The sequence below is a fragment of the Myripristis murdjan genome, chromosome 13 (assembly GCF_902150065.1).
Source record: "Myripristis murdjan chromosome 13, fMyrMur1.1, whole genome shotgun sequence".
Lineage (NCBI taxonomy): Eukaryota > Metazoa > Chordata > Actinopteri > Holocentriformes > Holocentridae > Myripristis > Myripristis murdjan.
This window is the reverse complement of record NC_043992.1, coordinates 28,545,719-28,568,263: the sequence shown is the minus strand read 5'-3', so window position 1 is coordinate 28,568,263 and position 22,545 is coordinate 28,545,719. Positions and strand designations below refer to the sequence as shown.

The window sequence follows — 22,545 nt, the reverse complement described above, 5'->3', positions numbered from 1 at the left end:
ATATATAAAGGTGTTGCATAATAAAAATTAGGTATGTTTGAGCTACCATGTGTGACACATACACATATCAAACATACAAAAAAACACACATACACACATGCATTTTACACATTCAGTAACATGAGCACATACTCTTCATGGGTAGATTTCACTATCATCCTCAACAAAGCAAATGTTTGGCAGACTGAGCGCTTGGCATTAAAACAGATGGGGAAATTCTGCCTAATATCAGATCTGAAATGCAAGTTATAGGAGATAAAATCAAACAATATCTGAAGCAGGGCTGAAACACTGAATGATGCATTTCTGAGAAGTGTGAGAGGATAATCAAAGTGAAGATGTTTGTCCCTCTGAGCACCACTAGAGGGTGACACAGAATGGCGTCTCTTCCTTCATGCATGTCGGGCTTTAGACACGACTCCTGTGTGATTCCCCTTTCTGAGCCGCAGTAGAGGACCTCTGCTTGTTGTGTGGACTTCCTTGAGCTAAGATCTGCTCATGAGGTCATCTGCAAGAGGGAAACCAACACTCTGCAGTGTGACTTTGTCCTGTGGCTTAGTGTGTTTACTTTAACCAGGAACAAAAACTGAAACAGAGACTGACACAGTGGAGAACACAGACACAAAAAAGAGGATGCACTCGTGTGTGTGTGTGTGTGTGTGTGTGTGAGTGTGTGTGTGTGTGTGAGTGAGTGGGGGGTTCTCCTAAATGCTAAGGTGAAATGGCTTCTCAGAATCAATGCATTGTTGCTTTTAAATTGAAAAAGATTGAAGATAATTATTGGCAATTCCCCCCAGTAGAAGAAAAAAAAAAAAACACCTCTTTGAAAACAGGTGGCTTTCCCACTGTGGGCGCATTCCTGTGCCACGTGAGTTTGCAGATGATGAGGGCTGAAATATGTTCATAAACTGTAAGTGCAGTTTCAGTAACCCAAACATTAATATGAAGTGAAAGCGCAAACACTGACAAAACAGTCACAGAGAACAAATATCCAGATGAGGGGTGTGTAGCTGTTTATTTGAAAGCTAAACGTTTAAAGGTATGAGCAAAGGCCTATGGTGGAAAAGGCGAAAATGAAGAAAGTTAGCATCAAACAATGGATGGTTGAACTTTAAATCTGCTGTGGTCACAGTTCCATGTAAGTGTGAGCTGTGCAACAGTAAAGGTCAACTACTGCCCAATACTGAGTAAAACTGGGGGCTTCAAAGTACCTGAGCTGATTTAATCTTATTTGAGCATTACATTCCAAAGAAATACATTTTCTTAGAAAATGATCCATGGCCATTACTTTGTCTATCAATGAAAAAAAAAAAAAAAACGGAAAACATTATCAAAATTTGATTTTGAATCTTGTGATGACGAGCTTCCTGAAAAACTGATAAGGTGTATAAACTGCATGTGAGGTAGATGTGGTATAAAGATCTGAGTCATACCACTGAGGTTTGGCAGAAACACAGAAACACACACACCAGTCTCAGAGATTAACAGATTGTCAAAAGGTCACAGCGTTCTGAAATTGATCATCTAATGTCATTTAACTTTCATGAAAGGAATACTCCAACGGTTTGAGCAAAATACCATTTTTCTGACTTGCCCAGAGTGAGACAAGATGTTCAATAACATTTTCAGCTCTGCACATCCACTGGTTCAGTTCCTTTTGGTAGCATTTTGTGTTAGTTTAGCATAAAGATTTGAAGTCTATGGGAGTCATTAGCCTAGCTCTGTCAAGTGAAAGATTACACCTTACAGCGACTCTGAAGCTGTCTCACTTACACAGTGGATTATTTGTATTTTAAATACGTATCTTGGTATATTAAAAAAAAGTCTTAATGCTAAACTAACATGAAATGTTATAAATAGGAACTGAAGCAGTGGACGTACAGAGGTGAAAACAATATCAAATATCTTGTCTCAGTCTGTTTAAGTCACAAAAAGGGTATTTTGCCCAAAATGCTGGAGTATTCCTTTAAATTAGCCTACTTCTTGACAATTGACTGCATTTAACACTGCATTATCTTATGAGTATGGACTGTTTTACAATTATCAAAACTGAATATCTACAGTTAGAATTCATACCTGCATTAGTGAATAAAGAAAAAAGTAGAGAGGTGAGCATCCACACGCATGACGTGTGTACGAGACAGAGGAGAGGGTAGCATCAAAAAAACAAAAAAGTTAACTCTATAATGCCATTTGTATTATATATGATACACATTTTCAATTCCGTTTTTTAATCAATACTTGACCAAAATACTGTTGTATACCTTTGAACACTTCCCCTGTTCACCCTGGACCATACCATTGGCACTTCAAGTACATATCATATATCATACACGAGAAAGGTTGTGTAATAACATATTTTTTGAATTTATATATATATATATATATATATATATATATGTGTGTGTGTGTGTGTGTGTGTGTGTGTGTGTATGTATATATTGTTATAGGACTAAATAAAAGGTTAAATTTCAAAAAATTGGAATTTTCTGCCAATTCTTTCATAGTTCAGGGTTTATAGGGTTAAAGAGTTAAAAAGTTCATGTATCCACAATACAAGCTAACAAACCTACACCAAAAGTAACCAGTATGGAAGCAACCGGAAAGTCTTGTTTCCCCCTCCATCTGTCTCGGTAAGGTGACCAGACGATGCTGGTATAGCCGAGTATAGCAGGAAGCTCATGGTTTGTAATGTTAATGCTACTAATTAAGTCACAATTTAATGTGCAAATCTGCTAATTACCAATGCAGTCTATGTATTTTTTTTTTTCATAAAGAGTAGCTGAGCGAATCGCACGGCACTATATGTAAAGAGAAGGATGTTGAATTATCATGTTGTCAATTTTGTATTATCACTTTGAAAATTGTGTTAAACCATACACCCTAAAAACTGCTGGGTTGTTTCAGTAACCCAAATGCTGGGTTCAGGCAGCTGGGTCATGGGTTGGGTGACTTTGACTCAACTTTGGGTTAAAAATGGTGACCCAACGCAATGGGTTGGAGATGCTTGCAGCCAGCCAGCCTTTTTTGAGCAGAGGCCGACACGACTTGACCAAGCAGCACGCAGCAGCATTGCTCCGGGTCCGGGATGTAACTGAAAATGGTAAGATAGTGAAACTACAACTAATTTATTTTACTGTCAAAGTGAGCTAAAAAAAAAAAAAAAAAAAAAATCTACCAAATAAACAAACATTTTGTCTGTCTATGCTGTGGATGTACAGCCCCCTAGGCTAGACTACTAGGTTTGATGGTTAAAGTGTTTATTATGTGAGCTAAACAGGCTCCGAAGATTTCAGCTACCTCCGGCTCAAAAGTTCAAGTTTTCATGATTTTGAAGTGGAAAAAATAATAAGTCCATGAACGTTACTGAGTTTTTTTTATTTTATTTTATTTATTTATTTATTTTTTATTTGCAATGTACAATTGTTTGCCAAAAGAAAGTTTGGTATGAGGATCGTTAATGTGAAATGAGGGCAGCACGGTGGTGCAGTGGTTAGCACTGTCGCCTCACAGTGAGAAGGTCCTGGGTTTGATTCCCACCCAAGGTCCTTCCTGTGTGGAGGTGAATTGGAGAAGCTAAATTGTCCCTAGGTATGACTGTGTGTGTAAATGTCAGTGTTTGTCTGTCTGCCCTGTGATGGACTGGTGACCTGCCCCGGGTGTTTCCTTGCCTTCGCCCTATGAGCGCTCCAACGGTTTGAGCAAAACATCCCCCCCCGGCAACCCTAGTGAGGATAAGTGAATGAAGATGAATGAATGAATGAATGAATAATTCAATCTAACCCAAATAATACCGATAACCCAGAATTTGGGTTGTATTTTCAACCCACTTTTTGGTAAGTTTAACCCATCATTATAGTCATTGCTACCCATTTTTTGGGTAGAAAACATAACCCAACATGCTGGGTCAGACCAATAACCCAACTGTGCTGTGTTAAAACAACCCAGTGTTGGGTCGGTCCCTTTTTGACCCAGCACTTGGTTACCAAAATAACCCAAATTGGGTTGTTTTTAACCCAGCAGTTTTTAGAGTGTAGTATTAACATTCTGCTGGGGGAATGTGACTGTTTCTGTTAATTTTGTTGAGTTAATTTTGTGAGAGTGGGCATTGTAAATACTAGCAGGGCCATATACAACATGTGTACTCCCTATAAATAATAATATTCTTAATACTTGATTGAGGTAAAGCCTATTGTCAGAAAGGTTATGCTGGTAGTTGATGTTTATTTAGTACTGTTGTGTACAGTGACGTATGTTGGTATTATAGGACAATGGTTTAGATATTGATATTGAAGTTCAGAGCATTTAACACAAGGCCTGAACATGTTATCATTGATTATTATATGTGATGCTTAGTGTGCATAGTTGTTATGCTTTTGTGTAATTTTTATAAAAACATACAGACAGAGTGAAACCTCAACTTCCTGTTGTAAAAACAGGTCGGGTGTTTTGGACACTGAGAATCCGTTTGATGATCCAGTCATACTGATGGAGAGCCTCCCAGCCTGACTCTACCTGGAACGCAGGAATGACTCATCGAACACTCCCCCTGGTGGCAGGGTGGTGCCAGTCGCCTGGACAGCTGCACACATCCACAGCACACTCTGTTACAGGAAAAACGTGCGGACGGTGGACTGACAAGACAAATGCTGAAAGTGATCATGAAACACACAGACTTCAGAGACGAATAACTAAAACTCATTTATATTAAAGGGCCCATTTTATATTTCAGTTTTCTTATATTCAGACATTTGTGAAATATCACCTGCAGACTGAAGTTACTAAAAGTTACATTTTGCAACTTACCTTGTTGTCCTTGTGTACTTTGATTCATGGTTATTATCTATGTCCCTTAGCTCCTTACAAACCTAGAGTAGAAGTGCATTTACCCAGGAGTGAGTTACACCAAGCTAACATGAAGCAAACCACTGGATGTCAAATAGTTTTGAATATCTTGTCTCAGTCTGGGTAAGCCGGGAAAAGGGTATTTTTCCCAAAATGTTGGAGTATTCCTTATACTGAGTTCTACTGAATTACTCATAAGACATTGCGATCTTCTGGTAAGAATTTCACAGCTTACAGTCGAATAGTATGGTTTTGTATTATTTTTTAAAAGTTCCTCTGGAGCATATAATCTCTTTCTATCCAGTGGCAAGTTATGAATTTGGTTATACCAAATACCAAATTCATAATGTATTTTACCCTTTTATGATGTTTTCTGATGCAGTTATGAGGTGCTAATGATAAATCCATGATGACTTTTCTTATAACCAGCAGTGCAAGTAAAGTGTTGTCCTTTATTTATGTTTGTAATGTCTGAAAACATTGTGAAATGAATGGACAAATGCAAACTCAATACACACACACACACACACACACACACACACACACACACACACACACAGAAAACAGAGAAAATGGACAGATCTTTAGAGGTGCTCCTATCTTCCTCCCAGCCATCTCTGCTTGAAAAAAAAAAAAAAAAAAAAAAAATCACCTGCAGCACAGACAACCGTGATAACATTTTTATTGACACAAACTATCACAGGAAAGCCAGAAAGCCAGCTGCAAGTCAGGCAGGCTAGTGCACCAACAAGAAATGTGAGACAAATGCGAGTGCTGTTTGTGTGAGTGCTGAGTGCTGCACGTAGGTTACTTCTGTTTGGATAGGATGCATCACGGGACAAACCTTTCTCTGAAAGTGAAGGGGAAATTCCTGGGTCCTTCCCTTTTTCTGTCTCAGCCCTGATGAATGTCAAAGTCCCACACCGTTGATGATATAAACCAGCTAAATGTACGGAAAGGGGAAAAGAGAGAATCAAAAGAGGAAGGAAAAATTCTGTTGTGTGAGGAGTCAGAAACAAGTTGAGAGCAGCGTCACTGATGTAGTCAGAGCAGGAAGCGCATCAGCTGAAAGGGAGGGGCATTAAGCGTGAGAGGAAGCGCTTGGGGTACAAGTGTGTAAATAATTTTACAAGTGGAAAAATGCTGCCTGTTATCATTTCTTCCCCAGTTCACTGGAGAGCGCAGTATTGAAGAGCGAACTTGCCTCTGCCAAAAGCTTCACTGCAGACATATAGGGAACATCTATGGACGACTTTAATTCTCAGCAATTCATATAAAATAATACCTTTGTGGAATAAGGGGAGATGTTTCTGTAGTTCAATTTTCCCTGCTACCTGGACCGCAATTGAAGGACAGCTTGAGTGTTGACAAAGCACTGCTGGCTACTGTGTGGATTATGGTACTCAGTGGCTGAATGAGGATTTCTCTCCAGATAACAGAAATGGATAGGAGCTACAACACACTCACTCTTGTCTTTGTGATTATCTGTACAAGCTGCGTGTCAGGTAATGAACAACTTTTATTACATCTTAAGAAGGTCTTTCCCCACTCCGTGTAAAGTTTAGATTATCACTGTCTCCCTTATATTGTTCAGCTTAATAATTGTTACAATTAACTGTAATCAGCAGTAGGAGTTTATTTTATTTTATTTCATTGTATTCATTTTAATTTACATTCAAATAAGAAAAAATCACCAGTGCTGGATGGTGTGATTGCTGTCGCTGATAATAGATGTTGTCCATCAGGATGGAACTTTAACAGTTATCAATTTATGTGAAATAGTCCCCATGAAAAAGCAGAGGTAAAATGTTAATTCTCCAATTTTCCAGAATGATAACACTGAAACAAACACCATTTGGGATTTTTAATGAAAACTTTCCCTGTTGTTCCGTTCCTGTAAACTGCAACGACCAGAGTGAAAACGGTTCAAGCTCTGTTCCCTTTGGAAACCCCACCGAGTGTCATTCGAAAGCAATCAGTGTTTCCACATGTGATTTTCAAGATCTCTGCCTTTACCTTTTTGTCAACACATCCTCAACCACATCCTCTGAAGAACATATCTAAAAAAAAAAACTCCTTTTTTTTTCAATTTTTTGCTCATGTCTGTTGTTTCACATTACAGCCGGAAATTAAAACAGAACAAATGACTGCACCCACTTTCATAAATAACAAAAACTGTACTTCATGTTGGGAAATTTCAAATGCTTTTGTGACAGTGAAGTTTTGTGTACCTTATTCTCTGATTTCTCTGTGACAGGACTGGGTGTCCCTCAGCCTGTCAACCCGGTGGTGCGGGTTTTGGATGGAGAGGTGACAGCAGTTTGGGACTCTCCTGAGGATGCACCACTGAAGTCTGTCTACAATGTAGAAATGAAAAAGTATGTGTGACATCACAGTCCCCACAACTCTCATTAATAACTTTTTAGAGTTACAGTGTCCCGTTTATTTCGAAGTTACACAGTTCAGCATTCCATTTGCCAGTATGTTTTAATATGTTTCCTAATCTCCTGTGCTATTTTAATCCACTGATTAACTATAAGGGCAAACATGGACTGATAAATAACTAACTTCTACATCACTGCAAGAAAAAAAAAAAAATCTTTATTTAACATGATCATCAATTGGTATCATATTCAGTGTTAAATTTTGTTTTTCTTAAAACAAGGTAAAGCAAGGGGAAAAAATCTGCCAGTGGGATGGGAAAATCCCACTTGATTCCACTGCTAATTAACTTGTTTCCATATATATTTTTTTTAATCAAATGCAATTTTCTTGATATTAGTGGACCAATCTGCCTTGTTCAGTACTTGTCAGTTTATACTTGTTCCCAAAAAAAAAAAAAATCCTAAAACAAGTGAAACTGCCCTGGGAACAGGTGGGATTTTTCACTGCCTATGAGACTAGAGTGAGCAAACTTCATATAATTCATGTCTGCCTCTGTGAGTGGCTCATCAGTACATCGTCTCTCATCAGGTATGGGTCAGGCTCCGACTGGATCGCGGTAGTCAGGTGCACGATGATCACGGTGACCTGCTGTGACCTCACCAACCTCATGCATGAGTACAACGCTGCCTACATAGTCAGAGTTCAGCTCGTTGCAGGACGTAATGCATCAGACTGGAAAAACACCAAGAGGGTTTACCCAAATCAGAGTAAGCATATTTTTGTGCAATACATTCAGCATAATTAATGTCTTTTCACCAGCTGTTAACACAATGAAGACGGTAAAGAATACTTGCCTCTGCATCCTGTCAAGCTTGTGTAAAAGGATGGATGGATTGTGCCATCCCTTGTAGTATATGAAAAATGGTGGCATCATGTACACACAATTAGGGTAGTGGCACTGTTACATCTTCTCGTTCCTTTCTTTGTCCCTAAAGGTAGATTGCTGCCTCCTTCCTTCACTCTACTGGCTACATCCAGCACCCTGACACTCACAGTTCACAAAAAGCCCTTTTATAAGAAGATGTTTCCTTTTGGGATGACCTACACCATCTATCTGGAGGACAGAGGAAAAGACAATAAGGTGAACATCAGAATTGGGGTTACAATTTGATAAAAGCTTCCACAGCTTGAAGCAATTTTACTTTAACATTTTGCTCAGTTGTATTCTTTAGCCTCTGAAAATATTTTACCATTTATCCCAAACAAAACATGTGTGAGAGAGTGTGTAGTAATGTAATTTGTGGCCTATAATACTTAATGGATTGACTTCAATGTCATTTTGCTTTTTGTTTTGCAGACCACAATAGCATACCTGAAGGATGGATTGGATGATGAAGGGGTTAAGACATTTGATTCTCTCCACTGGGGGAGAGAGTATTGTGTCAGCCTCAAGGTAGAGAGCAGTACAGGGCTCTCCATGAGCAATGTATCCACTCCACAGTGTATTTTCCTACCTGAACAAGGTGAGAAAACATTATAATTATGATGGACAGTGGCATTGAGATCAATCAAATAGTCACATGTTGATATCTAGCACTTTGAGAAAAGCGTTCACCTGTACAGCAAAGTTATTGGCACCAAGTGAAATCTTCCCTGGTTTTTGTTCCCCCCCAGAGTGGTACATAATTGCTGTGTCGTGCCTGGTATCTCTGGGTGTGATGGCCATCTTTGCTGTGCTGCTCGCCATTCTCCTGTGTTACCTGAAGCGCCCAGAAAAAGTACCTACTGTATTGGTAAGGACCTAGCAAATAGTACAGACAGTTATGAAACACTGGACTACTCCGGTGTGGGGAAAAGGGGGAAGCAATTTAGAAAAAGGATCAAAGAGACACGTTATCATTTTCAGCCTCAGCGGTAACAGTAACACTCAGGAAACACCACAGGCAGTGTAAATACCCTATGCTTTATGCAGTCTTGATATCCTTACCAACATGTTTTCCATGTAGCTAATAGTTCCCGTAGGAAAGATGTTTATCAATATAATGAATAATCATAAACCCTCTCTCTGCTGTCTTCTTACTCCAGAAATCCCCAGGAAGCGGCTGGCTCCCACTCACTGTTGGAGAAAGCCCTATGGAAGTTGTCACAGACAAAGGGTGGTTCCTGATGGGAAAAGAAGAGAAAAACTGTTTCACCCCAGAGCAAGTAACCCAAGCCATGGCATCAGAGGACGACCAGCAGGAAGTCAGGAGGACAAGCACAGACAGTGGGGTAGGCGTAGAGCCAAACTCTGCCACCAAGAGCAGGGGAAGTGCTCAAATTATGCAAGAGGACAGTGGTTGTGGAAGCATGACAGGGTCGGAGAGCTCCACCAGCTGCAGCAGTAGTACAGAGGAGCACTTCCTGCGGGAAGGAAGGACTAATGACAATACTGTCAGGAAGAGGGAGGATAGCGGAGTAGAACTGGGCTGCCAGCTAGATTGTTCCCTGATTCTAGATGGACAAGACTGTGGAGCTGTTGCTGGGGATAAATACCGCAGCAAGAGCCCCTCAGCTGTGCAGATTCATGTTTGTGATGATGAGAGGATGTTTCAGGAAATACAGACAGACAGAGACTCTGCGTTGGCTGATGTGGTCACGGGTTACAGGGCTGGGCATCAGTCATGCATCTGCTCAAGAGCAGGTCAGTGTGCTTGGTGCCATCAAACAGGACATCATGGACCTGAAGAGGTTCCACAGTACAGAGCTGCACATATTGAAAATGGACTGCTGAGCAGCGAAAACCATTTTGTGGAAACTTATGAGGCGGACCTTCAGTTTTCAAATTACCGTGGAAAACCACACATTCAGCTGGAGTCCATCATCAGGATGGATGATTCAGAGACACCATCTAACCTACCTTTCATACAACTGGAGGAGGCTTTCCCTCTGCTAACAGCTCTGTCGTTACTGCCCTCAGTGGAGGAAGGAGAGAAGTTTGGTATGAAAAATGCGTCCCTTTCCCTGTGTGATGTAGAACTGAAAACTGATTGATATGGACACTTTTATTGTACAGCAATGCTTGCTGTGCTGTGGAATGCAGCAGGGACATTATTAGTGCTGACATGCTATAATAAAATAGCAAAAATAATGTAGAAAAAAAGTTGCACAATTGAGCCCTATTTGGAGGGAAAAAAACAAAGTAGGCATGTGTTTAAGCGGCTGATTTTGAGCATAGGAAGGAAATTGAGGTTTAAGGGCTCTGATAAACAGCACACAGCTGCTGGCTGCTAACTGTTAGAGACAAAGACAGTGAAAGTCCCATTTATGCCCTGTTACACTGTGGTGTATAATACAAGATGTTTAATACATTATGCCGGAAGTGAAACTAATGTGTTTTGTGGAGGGGGTGGGGGGTGCAGAGAAACGGTTTAACCGAGATAAATGACTTTCAGCAACTTCTCTTTAACATTTTAAGAAGTCATTAATAAATGTGTTCATATAACAAATAGTCATTGTAAGTCTTAAATATTATTGTTTTGCAAATTTACACCACATCAGATGTTGTCAAGCAAAGGCCTGAGAAAGTGCCATTTTTGCTCACCCTCCACTGACACATACAACATTTTCACACCTGTTCTGCTGTATGCTGACTCAGCAAGTGACCTTCTCTTACTTTTGTTCTCCTTCTTTGCCCTCCACTCTGGTGACAAGACGGTTTTGAAATGGTGTTTATGCAGCAGCAAAGAGGGTGTAGCAGCCAGGGTCGCTCCTTTGCTATCAGTTCATCAGTAAACAGTTTCCACTCTAGTGAAAATGTCATGTTAGTTAATTTGACTTTCAGTGACTGTAACTTTTGTAATGAAATAACTTTGAGCAATAACATTGAGTGTACCACTAGCATATCAGTCTGATAGGCCACCAGTTGTTTTCACTGTAAGCACTTCTCATTGATTAGTATCAAAAACTGGAACTGGAGAGCATCTCTAACCATAGCAATACCGTCAAATGGTGTTGTGTTACCAGAATCCATGGTTCAGATGAATAGAATAATTATTTGTGGCTAGGAATGACATCTCATATTCCAGCGTTAGCCATTATGGTAAATCTGTTACTCTCCTCATCTCTCAGTGATAAACAACTTCTCTCTGCCATGGTCTCTAAATTTCACCTACTCACAAAACAGCACGCATAGAAAACAGTGGGAGAATTTTTGTCTTATGTGGGTTGAATACAAAGAAAAACCATGACTCAGAGAAATGCAAAAAGGTAAGGAATAACCCGACTCAACAAAGTGATACCTGCAGAAAAATAAACATCCATCTTGCTTAACAGTAATAGGGAAACCCACATGCAGATCTGACGCGCACAAACATCTGAACCAGGCCAGTGGTTTCGTTGCATCTAAATTAAGACGTAAACACTTCCCCTTTCAGACTCTGCCATTTTTTTCATGGTCAAGAAATTCACATATGGAAATCCCACATCAGAGAGACAGCAAAGAAACTAATGCTGATTTTTTTTTTTTTTTTTAAGAAATATCCATCATTTATTCCTTTTAGCTGAAATACAGTGTTGTGCATTACTGCATCCATTGCACAGTGACAATAGATCCTGAAAATAATTTTTATTAAGTGTGGCATCAAAGTTATTTAAATGCAGTCTATGATAGATTACATTGTGGATCATCTACTATTTCAAGTTTGAATTTGATTACAATCAAACAATAGTGTGTAAATGTCTTTATTTACTTGTTGCTCCTATTGTGAATTCTTTGTAGAATTCAGTGTCTATGCAATCTGTTGTGTGATGAATTGCTCCAGTCCATGAACCTTAAGCGTAGGTTCCTTCATTCAAAACTATTTTTTCCCCATCAGGTGAATAGTAGTATATTCCACAGAGTTGTTGGCTTAAGAGAAGAGCTGACCTTATGGAAAAAACAGAGGTACAGAGAAACAAGCAGTAGTTGTGTTAAACGCCTGAAAAAAAAAAAAAAAAAAAAAAAGAGCAACTTCAAAAAAAAAAAAAAAAAAAAATTTGCCTAAAATGCAGCCAACCATTTAAAGTATCAAACCGGTAACACATATGTGTATTTGGAGGGAAGACTTCTGCAGCTTACAAGAAACCTGGTCCGCTTAGTTTCTGTGGTTGAGGTGTTGATATTCTGTCTTCACCCCAAAAAGTCCTGCCATCAACAGCACAGTGTCTGCTTTTTGTTTGTGTGTGTACGTGTGCATGAATGCGTGTTTGTGCACTTACTCAGATCTATACCATTAGAACCCACATATACAGATACTCCAAAGTGACTAACTGTGATGACACAGAGTGAAACTAAGCGTGGGAGCATAAATAAATCCATATATAAATATGTATCTAAACGTGCATTCTGCAATTTTGTATTCATTTTTTTAAAAATAAAAACAGACATTAAAATAGTATAATAACATGGTTTTTCACAGACACAATAGTACAGCATCTGATACTCTCTGCTTCAGGACAAGGAAAGTTTTTTTTTTTTGTTTGTTTTTTGTTTTGTCAAACAGGGAGGATAATTACACCCAATTTGACCGTTATCACACCACTGAATGGGGAAAGGACCTACTAACCCACACTCTGTGGGAGTGATTATACCTGATAACATTTATTCAGTGGCATGACCAGTCGAACCAGTGTTATTTACATGAAGAGACAATCTCAGTGCTTTCCATCATAGCAGTGAGAGACACAGGAATAGATACTATACATGTTGCACGATGAAAGCAAGATATGATGAGGAGTATTATAGGTTTAAAGCACAATGTGCCAAATAACTGCAGATTCTGACACAATGCGTAGGAAAGTGACAGACTGAGAATGTCCTCTATTACAAGTGTTGCTGGTTTCCTTTTACACTGAACTGTGGTCATTTAACGATGCCACTGATGGAGAAGGGAGGAGGTGATTTCTTTAAGCCCACCTTGCTGTGGATGGAAAAACAGATCACACACATCAAACTCACTCAGATGACCATACAAGGAACTGTTGTAGCCAGAATAGGAGTCTGCATTTGAACTTAATAGTGAAGAACACTTACGTGAGCACTTTGTCTTTCAGTGTGGGCTCTGCAGAGACAGAAGAGACAGAAAGATAAGCAGAGTGAACACCATGTTACTGACCACAGTATGGCACATTCACAATACACTGATCATAGTGTTGGTTGATGCTGTGCAATGTCTAGCATATAAGAAGGTGTATGCCAGTTCTACAAGGGAAAGAGCTTCACATACGCTTTTTCTTGCAGCATTTTTTGCACTTCTTGCATTTGTACTTCCAGCAGAATTGTACAATGGCGATAGTGAAGAGGAGACCCAGGATTCCAAAGCCCACACCGATCCCCACTGCCGCTGGGTTTACCCTGCTCCCTGTGAACACAATTACATGGTAAAATAGCAGAGAAGGAAGTAACTAATTACATTCACGGATATTACTGTAACTGAGTAGTTTTTTGTATACTTTGAGTATTTTTAAAGTCAGCAATTTCACTTTTACTTAGGTTCATTTTTGCTTGAGTATTGAACTTCACTAAATTTTAAATCAGATCCATCACAGAGAACAAATGATCAATGACAGATTGTGAAACCTTTCACAATGAACAGTCAGTCAACAAAGATGCAAAGAGGAATCTAGTTCTACTTTGTTGGTTCTGCTTTTTATCATCTCCAAAGTTCCAATAAAAGGTGCACAATGGAAAAGTGCAGATGGTCCATGGAAGCGAGGATCATGTGCAATCAACTGGCAAAAGTGCAGAATAAGTGTGGACAGCGTGCACCTTTAAAAGAATGTAGTTTGAACCAAGTACTCTCATCAGTAGGGCAGACATGGTCACATAATGTCACGCTTAATGATTACACATTAAAATATCCATTTGCAAGGCTACATAACCATAATGTGATCAAATTTTCATTAATTCAATATCTAACCACATTGATTGAATATTCACACTCAAGATTACAAAATCAGTCTCTGGGAATAATGATACAGGCCTGATTTTATTGGAGGACAGTTCAACAGTGAGTATGCAGTGAATTTTAAAAAACCAAAATATAGCCATCAGCTGACACATGAAGCAAACAGGTGAGATATTAACTGCGTTATCGTTTCGTAGCCTTCAACTGCATACCCATCAGTAGCAGCCAGTGTGCAGCGCAACACCATGACTTTTGTGACTGACCTTTTCAACCCTGTTTCAACTTTCAAACTCACTGTTGTTTCCAAGCACTTTGCAAACAGCAGCTCTATAAGCTATACACCTATAGAGGTGGCATTTACAGTTACAGATCAATTTACTTGGCTCTGTAGGAGAGTTGCAGTCATCACAGAAACAAGTGCTTGCAATATGTCAGCACATAATATAGGCAGAGCTGTGTGGCTGCCTATATTATGTGCACCAGAAACCCAACAAAAGCATTAAAACACCATAAATCATAATGTGTACAATAAAAGTAAATCTATAAATAAAACAAAAGTATCTTCTCATTTGAACAACAAGGATTTAGTTCCCTGATAGATATGAATCTCATGTATACAGTTAAAGATTAAGTATTTTGCACATAAAATAATATTATCATATATTTTCATTGATTGTACTGCCCATAAAAGGTTACGTAAAAAAATATTGCTGGATATCCGCACAGCTCAATTTTCAGTGATTTTATATGCACTGCAGGCATTGTAAACAGAACTGTAACAACGATCTCAGTTTGAGAAGTCTTACCACCGCTCCCCATTGCTGACTAGCCACTAGAAGCCAAGATTGGTTGGTGTACCCCTTTTCTCCCCTCTCCTTCCTCTCCTTTTGGTGTTGGATTATGGCAATCACTCACTGTGACTTTTAAATCAATCTTTATCAAATGATTAGTCTCAACTGTTTGAGACCAAAAAAAGTTTGAGACTTCTTCTTCCTTCTTCTTCCCTCTCTGTCTTCCTGTCCATGTCCCCATACCTGGCATACCTTTAAAACTGGTTGATCCTCTTCATCTCTGCCATGGTCCCACCCATCGTTAGCAGTGCTCTACCCTCCTCTGGTTTGAGACAGTTGGAACAAAGCTTGGGCAGTAACATGGACCGTCTGGATTGTCTATACACTGACATTCAGGTTGGAGCACTGTGACGCTGTGAAGAGCTTTTATTTAGGCGTTGTCCAAAGCCAGAAACTCTGGGTGGTAGCTCTGTCACGCAAAGTCTCACCAAGACCAAAATTCAAGTCTTGTCAAATACTGGGACAACTAGCTTAGAACTACAGCTGCTATGTTATAACAGTATGTGTCTTTCACTCAACATCAAATACGGTCCCCTTTCCTCATCACAACCATACCATCACATATGACTGATAGACAGGCAAGCACACCTGACTCAGGTAGCTCATGGAGACACCTGGTGGATAACTGATTCATTACACCTCAGTTTCGATCTTCAGTCAGCAGTTTGAGTCTTTAAAATGTAACCACCATCACCATCACCACCATATTCACCGTCAGTAGAGGTATGTCAAAGCGTTATCGCATCCCAAATTGACAGTAAATGTAAATGTAAATGTAATTTGTTGCATTTAACATGGACAGTTTATGTGGCGCCAGGTTTACATGGTCAATATGTTAACCCTGAAGCTGTGTTATTCCCAAGACCTGCCTCCCCACACAATTTATCATTTACGGTGTTTTTGTTTATTTATTATCTCTATTATTTTAAGATTCTTATATGTACAGCCAGAAGGGCAGTCTCTGGTGATGTAAAATTCAAATTCTTAAATAGTTAATGAATACACAATTGAATTCAACCAGTGAAACCCGGGTGAACTCAACTCAGGACAGCTAAGCACCCCCCACAAGCGTAACTTGACTTAGTAATGCTCATATCATCCGGATCAGTTGACTTGAGTGCTCAGAAGACTTTCCCCACCTGCACTATATCTCTGGATGATGTGACCTTACCTTCCTGTTCTTCTACGCTATTCGACTCTACACATGGCTGAATTGTTTGCCGTCATCCATGGCTCTCGACATGTGGTCATTTCATTGATTTATTTTGCTTGTTTTGCTTTGTTTGCTTTGCTTTGTTTGCTTCTCTGTTGTGCTTGTAGTGTACAATCAATAAATGTGTGTGAATGACTCATCTGGCTCTTCTGTGTAAACACTTCCCCAGCCTGACAAGATCTCAAGCACCAACAGAATACCTTCAGAAGTGACGTCAATCATTAGAGATTATTTGAAGTCAGCTTGAGTCCAAGTAACTTCCCATATTGACTTGGTGGTTTCCCAACTGTTCTATGGAAGAATTCAGTAATTGATAACCTTATTTATTTCCCAATGCTGATGATGTACATGACCCATAATTATAACTGGGATGGGTAAACAAATCATCTTATTTGCGTAACTGAAACTGCAGTTTGTGGTTGTCTAACATCAAAATACCTGATTTCTATAGATAATGAGGAGCGTTTTTTTTTTTTTTTTTTTTTTTTTTTTTTGTCTCACAACTTGGAGCAACCAGTGCTACAGATGACTATTGCAGCTCTAAATTAACACCAAATCTGGGTGTTCTTGATTAAACCACTGAGCAAATGTTGAATTAAAAATTTGGTTCACCCCTTAACTCAAGTTTTCCCTCAATTTTTCATTAAGCACCTTCAAAGTTGGAGGTTAAAATAAACTTCTGTGAGTTCATCCACACAGCATTGATGAGCTGATAAACCCACCTGTGGGACTGATAAAGCCGACAAAAAATAATTTGGTAAGGCAGTTTTTCCATTGTGTGTTGAGACAATGAGCAGGCGGAGAACAAAGATTTTCTTTTCAGGAAATCTTTTGTAATTTATTGGTAAGATGGCAGTGGCTGCCAGGAAAGAAATTCAGATTTCTGATTCAGAGAAGGAAGTGTAAATTGATCACCTTTTTACACCGGTAATGGTAACAGGGCTCCGTCTGCATAGCCCTATAGCAAGGGAGGGCAACATTTTGCATTAGTTTTTTTTTTTTTTTTTTTTTTTTCCAGAGGGTCATACTGATTTTTATAGAGTAATAGAAGGGCCACACATTGGATAGCTGAGTTGAAACATGAAAAACAGGGATGAATTATGTTAAATACATGAATTTGGTAGACATGACAGATTGCTTTACAATAGGCCTGGGTCTGTGTAGCAAAACACAAGAACTTTCTGTTAGAAAATGTTGACATTTTTACAGCTCTATGCATCAGTCTGGTGTTCTCTGAGGTTAAGATGAAAAGATGACTTGCATAAAACAGTCCACTTAAAAGTAGTGTCAACATGTATTCCAAATATACATGATACAGTATGTAAATGATAAAGCTTCAGAGTTGTTGTAAGGTTATTTTTTCACATTGACAGATCCAGGCTAGTGATTCCCATAGTCCCAATATCTTAATGCTAAGCTAACATGAAATGTTACAAATAGTAACTGAACCGCTGGTTGTACAGAGGTGAAAACGATATCAAACACCTTGTCTCAGTTTGGGTAAGTCCGGTATTTTGCCCAAAATTCCTTTAAATTAGCCTACATCTTGCCAAATGTCTGACATGTAATTCAAGGCAGACTGTTTTGCAATTATTAAAGCTGAACATCTACCGTTAGAGTTCATACCTGCATCAATGGATATAGAAAATATTAATATTCACAGACAGGAATTATGAACAAATTTATGATCAAGTCAAATATTTTCTGTTCTGTCATTACTCGAATAACTGTGTGAGACTGTTTTTACTTGTGTAGGTAACTCAAACTTTAATACCATTGCAGTACAAGCCTGCATCAGTGAATGGAGAAAATATCAGGCTAATATTTAATATTTATGAACAAACACTTTGTGTCATACATGAATACATTATTTCATTTTGTGTTGTGTTTTACTCATGTAACTGTAACTAACCTATGAGAATCTATTACAATAGGGATATTTATGAATGGCACTGTGTGTCATGAAAAGCATCGCCTACCCACATAATGTGGCCTAATGGGAATAACTGAGACAGTCCCCTCTCTTTGTAAGACCATGTGCAGCAAGCCTATTTAACCCGTGAGCAAGGCACTGGTTCAGAACTAGAGCTGGTCCCCGGGCGCTGCACATTCGCTGCCCACTGCTCCTAATAGGAAGGGTCAAAGGCACAAAATGAATTTCCCTAAGGGGATTAACAAAGGATAATGTAGCTTACAACACACTCCAGACTCATTGCAGTCATTCCCCTCGAGATTCAGTAACATAATGGAGCCTTTTTGGCGGTTGTTTTGTTTTCCTTTGAAAATGCTGCAGGTTGTATCATAGATCACTTTGTTTACATCTAAAAGAAAACACATTTTTGACATTTATTACCATCTAAAGACTTTTATTGTGCAAGGCAAAGAACACACCATTTACAAATATTACATCTGCCATAGCCATAGCAGAAATGACATTATCAGTTATTGAGAAAATGATGAACGGTGCTGAATGCATTAATTTCAAAAGAAGGATGCGACCCACTTTAGTTGTATAACTTTTCCTGACTTATTTGTGGTGGTGGCAAACCCAATTGACAGTAACACAACAACACAATGTGTGTTCCCACAAGATGATGACACGCACCCTCTAACAAAGTTTTTTACATAATCTTTACATCTGTTACACATTATTCCTCCTCGTTGGGCAAATATCAAGAACTTCAACAGAATAATCAGTTTTGAAACAAATTGCCCCTCAAGTTCACTCTTGCCTTGCAAATACAAATAGTAATAAAACCTTGGACACAAAAAAGCATTGTCATCAACAAATGTTGTGCTGAAAAGTAACACAGTCTGGCGTTGTCCCAAACTACACTGGGACACAACCACATTCTTCAGAGTGTAGGCAATGTGAAATGTGAAGGTGTTAATTATTAACTAGAGTTGTGTTTCAAAGCTATCCACACAGAAAAACTTTTCCCTCCGTTTCTCCATGTATTATTCAGGTTACAATATGCACACCTCTCTGGACAAAAGAGATCTTGGCAAGGTGTTGTTGTCGCGCCCAGTGGGGTGAATAGGTGGCTGTGCTGTTACTGGGCTAGTCTGGGTTAGTGGTGTAGTGGGTTTGATGGTAAACTGAGAAAGCGTTTGTGTGTGTGTGTGTGTGTGTGTGTGTGTGTGTGTGTGTGTGGAGGTGGGGAGTGGAGAGGTGGGATGTATTAACTCTGAGGGCTGTTCCCTATTTAAACAAGGCAAAGGGAAGGTTGAGCAACTCTTCAGAGAAAACAGCGGAGATGAAAACAGAAAAGAGGGAAAGAGAGGCAGAGTGTTAGGGAGGAGAAAATGTTGGCAGCAGTCAACATCTTTAGCCGGTTTACATCTTCACTACACTGCTAAAGGATGAAAGAAGAAGGCGATTAGAAGGAAGGAAGGAAGGAAGGAAGGAAGGAAGGAAGGAAGGAGGACAGTCCTCTCTCAATTCTCTATTCACAGGCAAGACATAAAGTTCAGTTTACGGATCCTGCTGGCAGCCACGCAAGGACAACACCTGCACACCGGACATCAGACCGTCAAGCGACACAGAGGGACCGCGGAGCACTCAGCAGGTGAGACTGAGCAGAGGATGGTGTCACCTAGTGATGCAAAAGAAAATGTGACTGGTTTTAGTGGTTTTACCCTGTTTAACACTCCACATACAGCACTTTGCCAATTAAAGCAGCTAAACACAGCAGCACATGAATGAGTGGTGGATGACAGCTGATGTGGGGTGTGTCATAAAGCTGGCCATATCAGGCAAGAACTTTGATCCAGCTCTAACCTAGTTTTCTAAACTTTAATAAACTCCGCTTATGAGAACAACTGATTGAAGAGGGAATGCGAGGGACTGTTTTGAATTGTGGTGGTCTGTGAAATTCATCACAAGTCAAGTCCCTGCCATGGACAATCAAAATGTATTGATTCTTAAGTCTTTAGATCAATGAAATCATATGATCTGCAATCATAACTTTTATCAGTTTTCAAATGTTTGGGGTGAGTTAAAGAAACACTTCTAGCAATAAGGAGATAATCACTTGAATACTGGAAAATTTTGGGTCACTTTGGAAAATGTGAATTATGTGGTTTGGAGTAATTTTATGGTTATTTTCATTTTATTTTATTTTATGTTTTTACTGTTTTGGAAGCCTGAAAAAACAGCCTCCATTTACTCCAGTTATTTTGGACAGGCTGAAATGAAACTGTGCCAGCAAACTGTGTTGTGTGTTATTCTGATATAAAAACTCCACTGACATGAGAGTGAGTAGATAATGACAATATTTTCATTTCTGGGTGAACTATTCCTTATATAGTCATTTTAACAGTGAAAGAACAGACCAGTAATGCAGGTCTACCCTCTGATATGAGACAATAGTGGTTTTTAGTTTCGTGTTTATTTCAAATTGGTTAATGTTGGCTTTATAGTCCATTCTAACTGGCATTAGGAAAGTCACAAAAATTCTGATATTTAGGTTGACCATGCCCACCCCATGACTTTAGTGGTAGAATTGGTAGAATTACAACTTGTTACCAAATCCCCAAAAACTCCATGCACGCTGTTGCATTTACTTCCATAGCTGCAGAGTGGATTTGTTCGAAAAAGTAAAATAGTGAGCTCAACAGAGTGCAGATCACTGCAGTGTTGACTTACCTTGGCATGCAAATCTGGACAGGAACAATTCCAGAACACCAGTGATGTAAAATATCAATTTCAAAGTAAAAATGCCAACATTGTCTTTCTGAGTGTGTGTGCATCTGTCTGAAACTAATCTCACGTACTACTGGGCCTATCAGCCTAATATTTTTTTGTGCAGTGTTGTGAATGTATGTTCAAGGGCCTCTTGGGGTTGCAGGGATTCAAAACCTTTGAAAAACCTGCTTTATACCACAACTGAAGGAATTGCCTGTGTATCTTCCCCTCTCCAGCACTCAGACTTAACACTTAGCTGAAGACTTAGCACTGTTAGAAACAGCAACAGGTAAGTTTGCTAGGAAGGAAATGGCTTAATATAAATAAATATCAGTGCTCTGATAGGGAATGTGTCTATTTGTCAGGCTGCTTGCGTAGCACTAAGGCAATAATGTGCAAAGTATCAAGACCTCAGAAACTCAGAAGGATATCCAGTAGATTTATTAAATGTCTGAATTCCTGTAATCTACTTTTTATGGTGTCTGCAAATATACTGTCTGTCACTGTTTAACCAAGTCAGATTGTCATCAAGGTCAACACTGTCTTTGTGTGATAAGCAAGTGCTCTACTGTGTAATCTGTGTTCGAAATGTGGTATAATATAGAGACAAGAGACACAGAAAATGTATGATTTACCCAAAGTGAATGGCATTATATGAGAACCCCCTTCTCATAAATCACTAAGAACTATTGATTCCGCAATGAAAAAATATTGACTTTAACAAAGCTTGCTGAGGCGGACACAGAATACTTGGTTGTGTGCCAGTAGATACTAGGGTGGAGCCCACAGCTGTCACAGAAACCTCATGCCAGCCTGGATTTCAGCAAGGCAAGGAGCGGTTATTGGCCCCACATGACCATGCATGCGGAATATTCAGAGGTCATTGACTTCATATCAGTGATTATCTCACGAAAGTCTTATCTGTCCATGTCTTTATTCCTTTTACCACCTCAATTAAAACATTAAAAGACAGAGCTGATTGTAGAGTGACACCCATATTCTGGGACCATTGTTGAGTCCACTGACACAGTTTTTGAAGTAAAGAAAGGTTTGGAGAGCGGTCAAGGTTCGTCGATTTTAATTGTCCAGGTCAGGCAACACAATCAGCTCCTGTTTTAAAACAATGTCTCTTTCTCTTTAGCCAACCGTACAAGTCTTTGTCTCATTCTCCCACACTTCCTCATTTTCCTTTTGCTCAGTCTCCCATGACCTTCTCAGTCACTGAATACTGAGACGCACTGACCTAGTGACCACAGTAGCCACTGAATGGGTCCAACATTCTGCAGGGAGGGGTGATTGATTGACTGATTGACTGCATGGGATTGAAACGTTTTCCCACAAGAAAATGGATCACTATTACCTCTCAAACGTGGGCATTTAATTAATAGAATGCCTGAGACAAGTTTCTCCACAGTACCATTGCTGAAGAGTCAGCTGGTTTACTCCATAAGGCCGTTACTATCTATATGTTTACAAAAAAAATGACAAAAAGTGGTGTCCTCATGGCAATGTGAATGTACACTGCAAAAAAAAAATCTCCATCTTTACAAGTCATTTAGTCATATTCAGTGATAAAATTTTGCTTTTCTTAAAACAAGATTGTTTCTGCAGTGCAGTTTCATTTTTTTTTTTTAGGTA

General features: G+C 39.3%; 1 protein-coding gene across 1 annotated transcript; it reads left to right on the top strand.

The window, feature by feature from the left end:
* The first annotated feature begins 6,088 nt into the window (after positions 1-6,088).
* On the top strand, positions 6,089-11,090 carry il10ra (interleukin 10 receptor, alpha). The gene is made up of 7 exons (XM_030067717.1): positions 6,089-6,350; positions 7,103-7,223; positions 7,819-7,997; positions 8,226-8,371; positions 8,588-8,753; positions 8,905-9,023; positions 9,316-11,090. The coding sequence occupies exons 1-7, from the start codon at positions 6,260-6,262 to the stop codon at positions 10,261-10,263; spliced, it is 1,770 nt and encodes a 589-aa protein (XP_029923577.1). The 5' UTR covers positions 6,089-6,259; the 3' UTR covers positions 10,264-11,090.
* The last annotated feature ends 11,455 nt before the right edge of the window (positions 11,091-22,545 follow it).

What these genes read in the sequence shown, in the direction of transcription:
- il10ra (XM_030067717.1), top strand. Translation starts at nt 6,260, where the DNA reads ATGAGGATTTCTCTCCAGATAACAGAAATGGATAGGAGCTACAACACA. An exon ending in GAGGGTTTACCCAAATCAGA is followed by an intron (nt 7,998 to 8,225) that starts GTAAGCATATTT and finishes TTGTCCCTAAAG; the next exon opens with GTAGATTGCTGCCTCCTTCC. An exon ending in TATTTTCCTACCTGAACAAG is followed by an intron (nt 8,754 to 8,904) that starts GTGAGAAAACAT and finishes GTTCCCCCCCAG; the next exon opens with AGTGGTACATAATTGCTGTG.